At 37.2% G+C, this 15,647-nt stretch overlaps 1 protein-coding gene across 1 annotated transcript in view; it reads left to right on the forward strand.

Annotated features, from left to right (window-relative positions):
• Nucleotides 1-9,857: 9,857 nt before the first annotated feature.
• Nucleotides 9,858-15,647, forward strand: part of LOC139724110 (metalloproteinase inhibitor 3-like) — a 69,451-nt gene continuing 63,661 nt past the window's right edge. The window contains exon 1 of the mRNA XM_071635311.1: nucleotides 9,858-10,774. Within this exon, the coding sequence (XP_071491412.1) occupies nucleotides 10,654-10,774 (121 nt within the window). The 5' untranslated portion in view covers nucleotides 9,858-10,653. The remainder of the gene's footprint in view (nucleotides 10,775-15,647) is intronic.

Below are 15,647 nucleotides of genomic sequence, written 5' to 3' on the forward strand. Positions count from 1 at the left end.
CTGAAATTAAGCACGCCTCATTAACACATTCTGTCCATAATTAATGCCAACTTTCAAAGCAGTAGCACTATCCTTTCAAAAGTTATTAGAGTTGAAAGTGAAGAGTGTGGACAAGTTTTTTCAGAAATGAAAAAGGGATTCTAAAGACACACCTAATCACACTATTCTACTAAAAATGTTCGAGATAAACTGCTAAAAAAACACACTTTCCTGCTCGTTTTATGATACCAAATTTTAGCATAATGTAAAAGAAGACCCGCTCTTTCAGAAAATATGAAAAAGTCAAGTTCGGCTAGGTTGACCCATTTCACTTATTTTCAGTCCTCACGCATAATCAGTGCGTGCGACTTTATGTTCGTTTTGAGGTGCACGGTCACATATTATGTTTTCACACAGATCAACTTTGTTGAAATTAAATGTGAGATCCATATGCTTCTCTATATAACCTATTGCACAAATGGTAACATTTTGCTTCAACTTGCTTTGCTTCAACATCTGAGTATGCCTCACCTCTAATCAGTGACAAAAAGATCATGAATATCAGAAGTAAATCATAATTATCAAACACTCATCCACAATATTATGTAGTACTGTCTTTTAATTTTTATCTTGATCATTGCACTCTGACCCTTATGTTTTCCACAAATTAAATCCCTTTAATTTCTTGTCCTTGCTTGAATATAGAGCTTCATGAGTACTTGATATCAATATGTTGAACTTCAGGCACAGTGATGAAGAATTGAGGCCTGTAATTTGTGTGAAATGTACAGTATTACCATGTTATATTCTAAATTCCCGAAGGCAGTGAAGATACATGTATAATGTACATGTATATGGTTCCATGTCACGCTTTTACTGCACAAAGTGGGGATTTCCAGCCGAGGATCATACACAAAATTTAAAATCAGAGTACCAGTCAAGAGTCAATTTCTTCCCTCATCCATGTCACGTAACGACCAAACACAAATATAGCCAATTGTTGTTACTCACGTTCGGGAAGACTGAGAATCTGAAATCCTTTGAGATTCAACCAATTACAGACTGGTTTATTTCCCCCTCCTCCGTAAAGCTCCGTAAGCTTCTGGCTTCATGAAATTCATCTCAATCCCGGATCTTTTCTCTGTGTGCCATTTCCCTTTTTCCACCGAATATCATTTTGAGATTTCCTTCGAGGAATCTATCATACTTTATAGGGCAATGCCTTTCAGTAATTCCATATTTCACAGAATATATATATATATTTTTTTACTTTGCTCAGATTGACATAAGACTCATATGTAAACTATTTACACTATCCAGATTGTGTTGTCAGCTAAATTGCATCCTCATGAATATGATGTTTTCACCATGAATACTGATGTGTTGTAAAATATAATAAAAAAGTTTAATTTCTATGAATTGAAGAGATTAACTTATTCTAGTCGCACACTTTCCGTGCACCATATGGAGTGGATCAGGGTACATTACATGACATATGCAGCTTAAACAGGTATCGTCAAGCATTTGTGGTAACACATGAACAAGTATCGATGCAACCAGGATGGTGCGATTGCCCTGCGTAGCCCACCATATCTATGATGCACAAGGCAGCTTCCATTACTTATTAAGGAACAGCGAGATGTCAAGATACATGGATAGACTTGCATCACATACAACCTCCACATTGCATTCACACATCACTGTATCACTTGGATGTAGGAGCTGAATAAGAAACGTCCAATGCAAAAGTCACATTCTTAAGTTCACTTATGCAGCATACTTTCTTGAATCCTGGAGGATTTCCCCTCTTGGAAAGTTTGAGGTGCACCCCAAGTCCAGAGAGATGAGGAGAGTGAAATGTATCACTTATCCCTGCTTGCTGACTGCTTTTGCAAATGGGATAACTGACAAATCAACATAAAAAACAAACCATGCAAGAATATGCAAGAAAAATCAATGTGATGTGCTTCTTGGCAGCCACAGAAAAATTGTTACAGTGTCTCAATGAAAGAAAATGATGGGCATCAGAGAAGATGTTCAGAGTCTTGTACCTAGATACAAGGAGATAAAATCAGATTTGATCTGATCTTAACAGAGGAGACAGGCAAATTAACACATCCTATAGTGAAAGAATCCTTTATTTTCCCATTAATATTGTGTTTTTGTGACTTACCTGGAAAAAGGAATCACGGATGTCAGAATGCCAAGATATGCAAAGGAAAATTAGAGAAAGAGAAATTGATACATTAGCTGATTTCATATAATACACACATACAAACATTTTATTTAGAAGGATGTTTAATGTTTATAAGTACCTTCAAAAAGAAGTGTGTTACACTCTGTCCTGATGGCAAGCTTGATTGTTTTGTAATGTCGTAACTCCTAACCCACCACAGTTTTATCAATAGCACTTATAGAGTTATATAAAACTATTGGGGTAAGATTTTTTCCCCACTCTTATCCTTTTTATTTTCTTTCCTTCATCTTTTTCCCATGAGCCTCAAACCAACACCAAGCTTCCGTATTGCAAAAGTATGTCATCACGACTTTGACGGGTAGGGGGCAGTTTGGCATTTTTGGTCAGGAAAGGTCTTCCAAGAAAGCCGGTTAAATATTACACTAAAGTCACTCTGAGGGGATAGGCGATCAGACACACTCGATCATCCAAGACATATCGGGCAGTATTAAGTGTAAGCCATATGCATCATGAATTTTGAATGATTTTTATTCCTTTTTATTTTTCTTTTTTCTTAATGCCAAGGGTGAAATTGGGATCTGAAATAACCCTATCGTCTTGGGCTGGCTTTTGAAAACAAGTTTGCCATTTAAAGAGAAAACACCCACATATTTCTACTCAAATCCTATTTTAAAGGTATTATTTACCATTGGGAGCAGTGATCTAAAAAAGAATTTGAGTTATTACATTTGATGCATATCGGTCTGTTGTATCACAATACATCTTACCATATAAAAATTGTACAATAAAGACTAAAATATAAGGAGAGATCATAACTTTTCTTACTAAACCATAACTGCAGATGGTTTAGTCTAGAAACAATTTTATCATACAATTGTATCTATTGTTCACATTTTGTATATTTACCAATACTTAAAAACTGATTATAACAATCACAATTTTTACATGGGTTGTTTCTATCCCTAAATCACATTTTAGAACTATTTTGAAGCACTAAAGATGAGTTTTTGTTTCATCTGCAAATGGTAAACAATGCCTTTAAGCTGTATGAAGACTAAAAGCTGAGCAGAAGTAATGGTTTTTAGGTGTATAGTGATTTTTAAGTGCATTGTGATCCTTGGTTAGATATAGAAATTGGAGCTTTATGTTCCCTACAGCATACTACTGGCTAAAATGATTTTATGCAGAATTTCTAACTGCTACAGATATTATATAAACATATCAAACTTGCAAGTTCCACATGAAAACGACAAACAAAAACAGTCGAAGTAGTTCTGCCTGTCCATAAAGTATATTGGTAACACTTATCAATTCTTTTGAATTTTCATCTGAGCCTTTAAAAAAAAAAGGTTTACATATTTGGTCTTGCCTTGCTACATATATTAGCCAATGTACCATTTATCAAGACCTTTGATAAATATATAGAAAACTGCACTGACAAACATGATCAGTGTTGTTTTATTGAAAGAAAGGCAATAACATAAGCTATGTTTTGCACCCAGAGACACATATCTCCACATTCCTGCCCCCATTTTCTCTGTCTTCACATTTTTTTCTTTCGCTTTCCATCACTCTCTCTCTCTCTCTCTCTATTTTATCTTTAAGTCTCTCCTCCTCAAGTTTTAAAACCCTGCTGTAATTATCAGGTTTACAGTGAATGGAAAGCGGCACAAATTCCTTTCCGCTGATACTACAATCAACACAATTCGCAAGCACGTCGCTTCATCTCCTTAAAAAGATTGGCCCCTGCATTCCACACTTAATAAGGTAACTTGCACAAAACGTTATCCTCAACGAGTCTTTTTTTTAATGTCCCCTAAAGACACAACGTGTCCATAATATTGTATGATCAAAATACCACGAAGAGATGAAAGATTTCTTGGCCGATGTGGTTCGTGTCATCAGCACCACTCGGTCAAGGTGGCAAAATCTGCCTGGACTCTTGGCCTCCAGGCTACTGAGGGAGAAAACTGACCGAGAGAAACAGACAAAGAAGACGACGGACATTCCGACACAACACTGCCCTCCACACACTGATTAAAAAAAGAAAGAAATATAAGATAAATCCTTGTGTAGTAAATGAGTTGAGACAAGATCAACACTAGTACTTGGTAGTACAAACACGTACACGGAAAATGACCAAATGTTTGTGGATTTGCACGGATTTATAGACAATTTGGTATTTCAACTATTTCAAAAATTTTGATGGAAGTCTCAGTAAGAACTGGGTCACTGTTTTCTTTCATAATTGTGGGTATCAAAATTGTGTATATATTTTACATGCCTTTCTTGTAAATCAAAGGAGGGAGCAGACGAGACAAAGTTACATGAAATATGTTACTCCTGAAAAAACAAAGGCCTAAACAAAAATATTAAACAATTCTACTGAGATTTACATAACCTGAAAGTGAGCTTTATGGTTAACCACATTTTGATAAGATTTACAATGTAATGCAATTCTTTATGATACAGGCCTTCCCCTTAAAAAAATAACATTTAACATCCCTGAGTAAGCCTATATTCTGACAACTACATGCATGTCTGATTTGAGTCTCATAACTGATGTCTAATATTTGTTGTGTGGTGTGTTTTGTTTGTTCACTTGATTATTTTTTTATCTGTTATTATGTTTTTATCTTTGTTTTGACCTGTTAGGCCTACATCTACTTCATGGAATAATAACTCCCTTGCGAGGTTAAGAAATGATCCAAAGTACTTTTGTAGGTGGAGATGGCTAGGATCTGAGTGGCCTGATATCTGACACTAATGGTTTGGGTGCCAGTGAAGGAATATTTCATTTTCAAATCTAGTCATAATACCTGAGCAAGAATCAGGCTCTTAAGGGCTTTTTACACTTGTGTTTCTTAACCCCGGACTTTCTCTAACCCAGGACTATCGTTAGTCCCGTACCAATTTTTTCAGCTTTTTACACTCGCCAATTAGTCCCGTACTATCTCTTGTCCGGGGCTAAGGAGAAAACTGACCTTTTTACACTCGTATTTCTTAGCCCCGGACTTTCCAAACCACATGAATATTCATAATTACGCTGTGTACTGTACACGTACACGCACGCACCGGCAGCACTTGATTACCTCGTTTCTGATTGGTCAGTGAGGGTCGGACTTCCTCTCCGTCGCTTAGCCCAGGATTATTTTTTCGTTCTGTTTACACTCACTTGCTTGGCACCGCAATTGCGGTGCTAGCACCGCAATTGCGGTGCTAACCCCTGCTATTTTGCAGGGCCAGATAGTACCGTACTATCGGTGGGGCTAGCCCACTTTGGCAAAAACGAGTGTAAACAGAAAGTGGGCTAAGGATAGTCCCGTACCAACGGTGGGGCTAAGGCCCCCCCTTAGCCCCACCGTTGGTCCGGGGCTAAGCAAAAATTTACAAGTGTAAAAAGCCCTTTAATGTTCTGGCCCACTGGTGAGATGTTGATGGGAATTATTTATGGAACAAAGCAAAACTACCAAAATGCTTGTAATCATACACGTCATAGCGTTACAGGAAAAATTCATGCAAGCATCAAATGTCTCCCATGTTTGTGACATTCTACTATTTCGGTTTTTATGAGCCTCAATCATGGAAACCCAAACATTTAAAGTCTGTTCATCATTCCTTGACTTATTATATATTAGTTACCAATATATCATTTGGATTATGACTAACAGAAAAATCTTAGTGACAAATAATTAAGCTGTTATCAAATTCTTTACTAAACAGAGTAAAATGTCAATGTACTGACCAGCATACCCTTTCTCTGCAAGTATATAGTTACAAATCAACAGTCCCTGGCCACTTGCTGTACTTCTATTTCCTGACAACCACTCCAGTATAAACAACTTGCAATGTAACAACTTTTTTTTTTCTGATCAATAATTTTCTGTTTTGTATTTGTCATTATTTGCTACTGTAAAATTTGCCTTTATCTTTTTATGCAGGGCATAAAAGCATTAGAATTGATGTAGTGTTTTTTTTTTTTGTTTTTGTTTTTTTTTTTTTTTTGTCAAAAGTGGAATGATCATGTTGACTTAAAAGTCATTACACAGGAACCAGGAGAACTATGTGCACAACATAGTGAAATTTATCTAATCTGGAGGTAATGGGATAGTTCTCTGAATACTATATGCCAAGGTAATGAAGGCATATGACACAGAACAGAGAGAAAAAGATGACGATTAAAGGTAATGGGAAGGCAGGATGAGCACTAATTATTGTGCAGTTCCACGAAAGGGCCCCCACATTAAGGAGTTAACAGGAATTATCAAGTAAAGATCAAGCTGACCATGTTTACTATCAGACATCTTTCAATTACCTACATCACATACTCAACAGGTCTGAAAAGTCCTTTGTGAAAACTATAAAAACTGTTTTGAAAAACATGTTGTTGTTTTTTTTGCAGGGGGAACATACATCGTCAAGTTAAAACAAACAGAAAAAAAACAACTAGGGATATTTGTTTTTCTTTAACTGGCAATCACTTTTTTGTAAAAAACAGAATGTATCCAACTGTGACTTTTGTAACGTTTTCATAGCTAATGGCAAATGAAGTCAAATTACATCTTGATCATCAGTGTATTTTTTTTTAAATAGAAGAAAAATGTATACCTACTATTACCTTGCACCTTAAATACACAAACCTATCAACTTAAATTCATGTCATTATTCTAACAGCTTAAACATTCCAAGATTTATCAAGGTGTATTCATTGGTATGAAAACAATAAAGAAGAAAAACATAGAAAAAGAAAAGCTCCACTATTTACAATCCTTGCTCCCACTGCCAAACAAAAATGGGATGAAGATATCAAAACAAACATCTAGGTCTCAAGATAATGTTTATACACCTAGCCTCTTGTTCAAGGTGTGATAACATACACCATTTTCTACCTTGACCAGACTAACTGCAGAGAAAACAAATCTTTACAGGAATTAGCAAAACAGTTTCTGTCACGTTTCCTGCCTTGCCCGCCTTGCGGAGATCACTTAAGTGAGATGTATCCTCCTTATTTCACCAAAAGTTTCAACAACAAAAAATCACATGAAACTATTAGAGCTAAAAAGGTTCATCATGCTTTTCTTAACACTCAATACCCTAGCTGTGTTGGTACATCAACATTCTCATATTAAGCACGTCAGCATGTGAGCATTTCAACATTTCTTTTTTTTTTCTTCTTCTTTTTTTTTCTTCTTCTTCTTTAAAAAACAAAACAATAGGGATCTTAATCCTGAATCTGTTCAACATATCTTACTTACAGAGCAGCATGACCAGATTATATTCAATTTTGTGTTAAAATTGGTGAGTCAAACCACTGCTCAAACAGCCTGCCTGGTTCTGGGGGAAAAAAAAAAAAAAAAAAAAAAAATATATATATATATACGGGGAATTTGAGAACTGTCAGAGTAATGGGTTAGATAGGCACTGCTTGAGAAAAAAAAATGATGTCAGTTCAGATGCAAATTCATGGAAGAATACATCACATCAAAAATAAAAGCTAACCTATAAATTATGGAAAGTCATATTCAAATCAACTAGACTATGCCCATGGACTGCTTAAACAGTCCTCAACTTGAAGGTTTTATCAAACTACAAATGTAAGTCAAGGATGATGTAGCCAAAAGAAACAAGAGCGGTAGTCTCTTTATCATAAACTGTGCTAGCCTTGTCTCTTTCCATTTTTGAGAATAGTACCACTTCTAAAAGAGCAGTCTTGATATTTTTGGGTGATATATTTCAGGGAATCTCTCGTGACTTCAACCAGAAAAGAACATGGCGACACACGATAACATCCCAACTTCATGACAAACTTGTTTGGGAGTTTGCCAAGAGCTTTCAGCCAACATTACAACATTTCACCCCTGAAGGACATAATCAGGTAAAATTATGAAATAGGATGGCATTATGCAATTATGGCAGACCATTTCCACTTGGAGCTTATCAATGTATTTATTTCCTGAATTCCTACTCTCTTTGGAATGAGATTTCTGATAGAGTCATGCAAAATGTCACGAAGGATTAAATCATCATCATCATCATCGATTCCATCCAGTGGGGTAACCAAAAACTCTGAAAATTCACCATGCCAACCCAAACCCAAACCCTGCTGTTATGGTAGCTTGAATTACAACACAAGAGCATGGAGGAAGTGGGTCATCAAGCCAGTCCAATGAAAGAGGATGCTGGAAAGAGGGGAAACAGACCACACCCCCTAAAGAAGGACAATGGTATATGGAAGCAGACCACACCCCTAAAGAAGGAGAATGGTATATGGAAACAGACCACACCCCTAAAGAAGGAGAATGGTATATGGAAGCAGACCACACCCCTAGAGAAGGAGAATGGTATATGGAAACAGACCACACCCCTAAAGAAGGAGAAAGGTACTTGGAAACAGACCACACCCATAAAGAAAGAAAATGGCATAAATATGGTAACTGGCATCACAACGATTGATGACCAAGTTTAAATAAGTATGTGTTTGTGACAATGTCACATCCATTTTAAAGGTCCTAATCATTTCAAGGCTGATTTTGGTTGTAAAATTGTGCAAATAGTTGAAAGGACTCTGTATACAGTAAGGGGTTGACTACTCAACAAATTTCTTGATGAAAAGTTGAGGTCAAGGAAGTCAACAGAAGACAACAAAGAAATTGTATCACATGTGTCACATAAGATATATAACTCAGAAAGTAGCAAGGCAAGTTGCCAAACATGCCTTACCAAAAAATAAAAACACATATTCATGTGTAATATTACACTTGTATTTGATACCTAGACCCCTTCTACCAAACCTGAATATGCATAAAAATGTCAGAAGGGTGAAGCAACCACAAGAGACAGGAAGTTAAAGGAAGATGGAGAGACAAGATATGGAGATATACAACAGGGACAACAAAATGCAACCAAGGAACATACTAACTAATATTCCAAAATAGTATATTGCATGTTTAATCGCCCAGCTCAAAACCAGCAAAAGTCACGTATAAGGATTCTCTGTGATGGACTAAAATAAGTCATTTGGGTTGGTCAACTCTGATTTTCAAAGTTTGTCTTACCCGGGAGAGTATTTTTTTTTTTTCTTCAATTCTACCTACTGTTAAAATGTGTTGGCTCAAAACAAAACTCAATCGAGATATCAGCAGTTTTTTCTGGACCATTTTTTCTTTAATTACTATTAACAAGATATGCTTTCACTGGGCAATGGAACATATTTTCAATTTTCAGTTACTTGTGAACAGCACACCTGATGGACTCTACTTCCTTTCCTATGAAACTACACCTCATAATACTCTCTTATTTTTAATAACAATCACTTTCTGAATATGTTAGGATGGTTCAATTTTAACAAGTAACATCTTAAAGCTTTAATAGAGCTTATTCTTTTGAAATATGTAGAAAAGTGGAAATTTAATTTGGCCTACTTTTTTGTGGGTTTTGAGCTGGGTGATCATATATATTTCCTTAAAGTCCATTCATTTTCCAAACCCCAAAAAAGATGAATTTCTTGATAACACCTCTCTCACGAGGAGGTCAATGCTTCCCGGAGAGTGCCCCCAAGTGGTGAATTATAGTCTAGTCAGTCTAGATCGACACCCCCCCCCCCCCCATCTCTTCCTCTCTCTCACTCTTTTTTCGGAAAGAGCTATTCACCACCGCTCCACTTCCAGTGATCTCTCTGCACAGCGGCAGCAGCAGCAATAAAAGTGTGAGTCAGATAAAAGCTGTCCCATTGCCTGTTCCAGGCTTAGAACACCTTTTCATAGATACATAAATAATTCCCCCCTCGGCAGCGACTCGACTAGTATCAGTTGCATCGCGGCACCGGACGGACCAAGAGTGACAGGACCGCTTCATAAACCTCTCGCTGGCTCCTATTTTTCCAAGCTCTCCCTCTCAACTTTTTTCACTGTCTCTCTCACTGCGTGAACCCGAATCATCACTTCACTTGGTGTTGTGAATGAGACGCAAAGTTTACTAGAGCTTCCTCTTGTTGAAGTAAGAGAAGCTTTGTGCTATCTGTGAGTTGGGAGGTGTCTTTGCGGAAAAAAAAAAACACCCTGGAAATTCCAAAAGAGGCGACTGAGAGAGAGAGAGAGAAGACACACATCCAAAAAAAAAAAAGCAGAAAGAAATCAGAAAGTTAAATGGAGCAACTTTGATCTGGAAGACGACAGACACTTTCACTTCCCATCAGAGCGAGAGAGAGATCCAAATCTCAGATCTGTCTGCGACGACCCGGGATACGTGTTGCCGACCATCAGATAATCTGCCCCCGCTAAGGACTTCGAGCCACTCTCGGGCGCACTTCGTCCTCTGGATTTGGAGATTCAAGGAGTATACTCTCAGAACACTTCAATCCGTCTCTCTATGCTGAGGAATTTTGCTGTGGATTTGTAGGTGATTTAACAACAAAGAAAACAAAATAAAACTTGAGTGTTCCATCTCGTGGATATTTTGCAAAAAAATTTGAGGACAGAATGCATCCGATGGAGGTAGTTTTGCTGGTGGTGGCCATGCTGGCATGTATGGTTCATGACGCCATCGCCTGCAGTTGCCAACCCTCACATCCCCAAGATCACTTCTGCCGGTCAGCATATGGTGAGTCTTTTAGAGTCCGTACAGTACTGTCTTAAGTCATTCCTTCATGGATATCTTGCTAGCTCTTCTTTTTGAGACAATTTCTCAAAACCTGCAAACTTCTTTTTCCCTGTCACTCATACATGATTCATTTAATTTCATTTCATTGCCTTCCTTTATTCACTTTCGTTTTAAACAGAAAATGTACAAAACATATCATGCTTTAAAAAAAGACATTTTCTACATCCGTAAGAGTATAGTATAATCACACAATAAAATAGGTTAATTACTGTAATGCATTTAAACATTTGTCACTTGTTTTGTCAGTTCTCATTTAATACCTCAAAATATATCACAAATTTACCAACTTTTGTTTAACTCTCTTTATCTGACTTAGAGTGACTTACATCATGGTGATGTATTTGCAAATTTCCAACCACTTTTTTATCCTTTCCATATCTCAACGTTTATCAAATGATTGTGATACATTCACCACTTTGGTATTTTTTTCTATTCTTTTCTTTTCTTTTTGCCAGTTCTTGTTTGTACCACAACACATTATTGCCATGTCATAAAGATTGACTTTTAATTCAGGCCTCTGTGGGTTTTCCATTTCTCTGAGCAAACACTAGCCAGATGCCATGTCAACAATATACATTGTGCACCTGTGATGACAATCGTACATTTACGGATTCAGCCGTGGTCCCCAGAAATAAGTCACCGTGAAACGAATATATTCCATTATCATAGAAATGTTCTGCAAACAGAGAGAACATGATGATAATCACACTGCACACCTATTGCTTTTTGTCAGCGTGGGGGTATAAAAAAGGTTTAAAAGATATTGGTCTTTGAGAAGAGCTAGAGGAAAAAAAAAGTCTGTATGGACTGTAATCTCCAGACAAATGGACAAAATGGCCACCAAGATATTTTAACAACGAATTCTATGTTTTTGGATTATTTTTATTTTCTGTTTGTTTGTTAGCTTTGGTTTATGTTTGCTTGAAAAAGCCATGTCATGCTACAAAGAAAGAACACTTCCAAAACCAATCTTTATCCCACCCAAGATTCCTTCACTGAGATACATCGGTGGGGGGTTGAGCTTTCTCTCGAAATACGAAACAGATTCCATCTCTAGTTGACAAAAAAAAAACTAGGTTTTCATCAGTCTACCCCCAACTGGTTTAAGCAATTTTTAGCTGGTGTCTCACTGGTCCTGAAATCAATACTTGGCTAATCCAAATTTAGCTGTACTCAGGGGAGGGAAGCTCCTTGCCTCGCATGACAGCGATTCTGCCATCTTCTCTTCTTGTTGTCTTCACGTTTGTGGTTGGAAACAGACCGTGCAGTGGTTGCGAAAACTTTAAAAACTGGAGGGGTGAAAGACAGTAGGGTGAGATAAATTCCTTTTGACTTTGCTCAACTCCTCCCCCCCCCCCCCCCCCCACACTTCATCCAAGCGATGGGCCACACTAAGTGAAAAACACATTTGAGAATTTTTCATCAAAAGTGCTTCTGTTGCCCCTTTGTTCTGTTTTTATTTCAATGCACATCTATATTTCAGCACCATTGGAAACAACGAAAACAAGAAATCATACTGAATAACTGATTTGAATGGGAGTTATGCATTTAGGAATTAAATTCACCATGCCAAATGTTCACTGATCAAATAGCATGAAAAATATGTTTCACAAAAGAATGTAAACTGTAGCTTTGGCAAGTTTTTGTTCCTCAAAATAATCAGTAATGTCAAAGTACAAATATCTTCCTTGGCAACATGACTTCTCTTCCGATAAATTGTGAGCAACTTGACATATCAATGTTGACACAGTCTGTCATGAATGGTCGTATAGACTCGTTTGTTTGACTTTTACCCACAATGGGATCATCAACAGTGACCCAACAACACTGACAAGGAGGTTTACGTGATATATTTTACGAATAGCAATAAAAAAAAAATCATGAAATCCATTTTTTCTTACCAAACTGACAAGAATGAACAAATAAAAAAAAACAGAAAAGGAACTAAAGCTTGGAGCAGTGGATTTGAAATGTTTTGAAAGCATATTATTTTTCTATACAACAGATAAAATCTTGAGTGCTTTATTGAGAGTGGTCTGACATCTACAATGCCTTACTGGCTTTCAGAACATTCCAAAATTTAACTCCAGGTGTTGTGTTGAGCTCATTGTCACCCTTTCTTTATTATTGCTTTCATGGTAACCATTTACGATTTTATCAGTCATGGACAGAACAGGTACAAGACTTTAATATTGAAGATGCATTCTTTCACGCATCGGGTACATTTTTTTGGTTTGTTCACGTAAAATGGCAGTAAAGGTCAGGGAAGGTACAATGTAGGAACTTTTTTTTTTCCTTCTTCTTTTCTCTAGAGGATATTAGATTTAGCGGAAGGTGAATAATCGTACATCATTTCATACTTCTTGGAGGTATAATAAAGTTGATTTGTTGAGTTGTAAAATCAAGAGCAAGGGGATGTTGTGTACAAGCCAGAGAAGGTTACTCAACTCTCTGAAGTAGCCCCTGGCATTTGCCGCTTCAAGCTGAGCATCAACATCCCCTTTTGCATGAATACATGAACCCTGTATCCGTTAAAAATAAAGAAAAAAAGGACAGCATTCTCTACTTAGCCCCCCCCCCCCCAATCGTAATAGTACTAATGACAGATGAGACAGATTGGAAATAGGAAATGCACGTTGCGAGGCACACGTAGCACAGGACTCTGCCACCGGAGGCACATGCGGTACGGTAAGCGTCATTGCGTATCTGTGCGTGGTGAGACTAACATTGCCTCGAGGACCGGTGGGACAATCATATACAGCACTCCACCCCTTGACAACGTCATCTGAACATGACCCTTACAATGTGGCGAGGAACGTCACAACAATATGTAGGGCTGAAGATAGGTGTTCTTCCTTATGACATGTTATATGAAAGGACATTTTTAAAGGGAGTCTTTACCCTCTTATCTTCAGTTAAACTTCTGTTAATTAGGCCTCTTTTGTTTTTCATTTCAAGACAAGTGGCTCTGTTGCCCTTGCTAAAATTCAAGAAATACAGACGGTCAGTGATATTGGCATTTATACACCACATACAACATCATATTCTAGTGTCCATATTGCATAGACTGACATTTGAGGAATGTAGCTGCATTTGTAAGAAAGACAAACTTGAAAAACATTTTCCTGCACGTTCATTAACGGATGTTACCCTCTAACCCTTTGGTTAAGTTAGGTTATTCACCTTGTTTGTTGTCATACCTCAAAAGATCTTGAGATCTCGGTAACAATTGAGATAATATCTTTATGATTCATTTTGGCTTACAAATATTTGTTTACCAAAAAAAAAAAGGGTAATAAAAAAATCCTTGATCAATTCAAGGTGTGGCTGGCCTTGTCTACAAAGACTGTGGTACAGACGTATACACCACCAACAAAGAAAACGCTGCCGAAATTCTTTAAGGTTGAACAATTCAAGAATTTCTGGCTCCAGGACATGTCAATGGATGTAAAGAAAGGTGGTTTAAAGCAGTAGATAAGGTTTGTTATGTATTCAGACTGATATTCAGTTAAGAAAAAAAAGTGGGGCTTTTCCTGTTTGTTGAAATATCTTTAACCTTCAATGACTCAACCTGTATGGTTTTGGTAGAGATCAATAAATGTGAATATTTCAACCCCCGAAGAGACTTTTTCTTTCCAGCCATGATTCAAATGTGCTATGCACAATTCATCAATACCAGGCAATGCAATAAAAACGAATTATCGCAGGAAGCATGTATGCAGTCTGCACAGCTTGAGTTTTAAGTTATTGTTACACATACATGCAAATTTATTGATTTTTTCTTTTTCTATTAAGGCCATTTTTTTTCACATTTTCAACCTTTTACCCTTTTACTCATAATGATTCAATGGGGACAGAAATGAGCTCATATACAGTACAAAGCTGTTGTCATGGCAACTCCTATTACTGTTAATGATTTCATGTGAATAAAAAAATGAGTTCATAACAGTGTTGAACAGTTACCATGGTTACAAGTGTTCAGAGAAAGCCAGTTCAAGTCCACACCTGTTCACATGGATACGTTCTCATTACACTGGGCAACAATTTTTAACTTTTTGAATGTTGTCTTAATTTCTACAACTGATTCAGGGTATTTTTGTAGCGCTGAATCAGGAAATGGCATCCGTTTCTCTCCATCAGGTCAAGTTTTTGTGTTAACCCTTTGAATACTCAATTCTGTGATTCCCATTGACTTTGTACAGGGACCACTCACAGTGGCCAACAGGTTAGGTTGATTTGAAAAAAAAAAAGATCTTGTGACAAAATTGATTACATTTTTGTGGTATTATCAGCTGATTTTTGTCACATATATCACCCTAAATATACTTTTAAGAGAAAAAATGTTTTTCCAACAACATATATTGATTACCTGATCTTAGAAACATCAATTACTGTAAACTGAATGGTGGGCATTGATAAAGGTAAGTACGCGTAAATTGCATGTTGCTTCACCATTGTTCAAACTTCAGGGCTTGAACTTCCGTTTCTTCGAACTCCTGGAATGCTCAGCATCAGGGAGGTCTCTCTTCAGAGTCAAACATTAGTCAGCCATCATGACTGCGTCCCAGCGACCCTGATACCTGGTTTCCATCTCTTTCATGTCCTGATGGAATCTCTCTCCCTGCTCGTCACTCATTGAACCCAGGTTCTCAGGAAACTGGTCCATATGTGAAAATAGGTAGTGCATCTTGATGCTCATGTTGCAGCCAAGGTTTCTGAAAGCAGTCAGCATGTTGTTGACAAGTTCTGCGTAGTTTCTGGCTTTAATGTTGCCAAGAAAGTTCTTCACTACCAGAACAAATGCTTTCCAAGG

Source organism: Diadema antillarum, unplaced genomic scaffold (assembly GCF_040938485.1).
Source record: "Diadema antillarum isolate AM-2024a unplaced genomic scaffold, OU_Dant_1.0 scf00000207, whole genome shotgun sequence".
In the NCBI taxonomy this organism is placed as follows: domain Eukaryota; kingdom Metazoa; phylum Echinodermata; class Echinoidea; order Diadematoida; family Diadematidae; genus Diadema; species Diadema antillarum.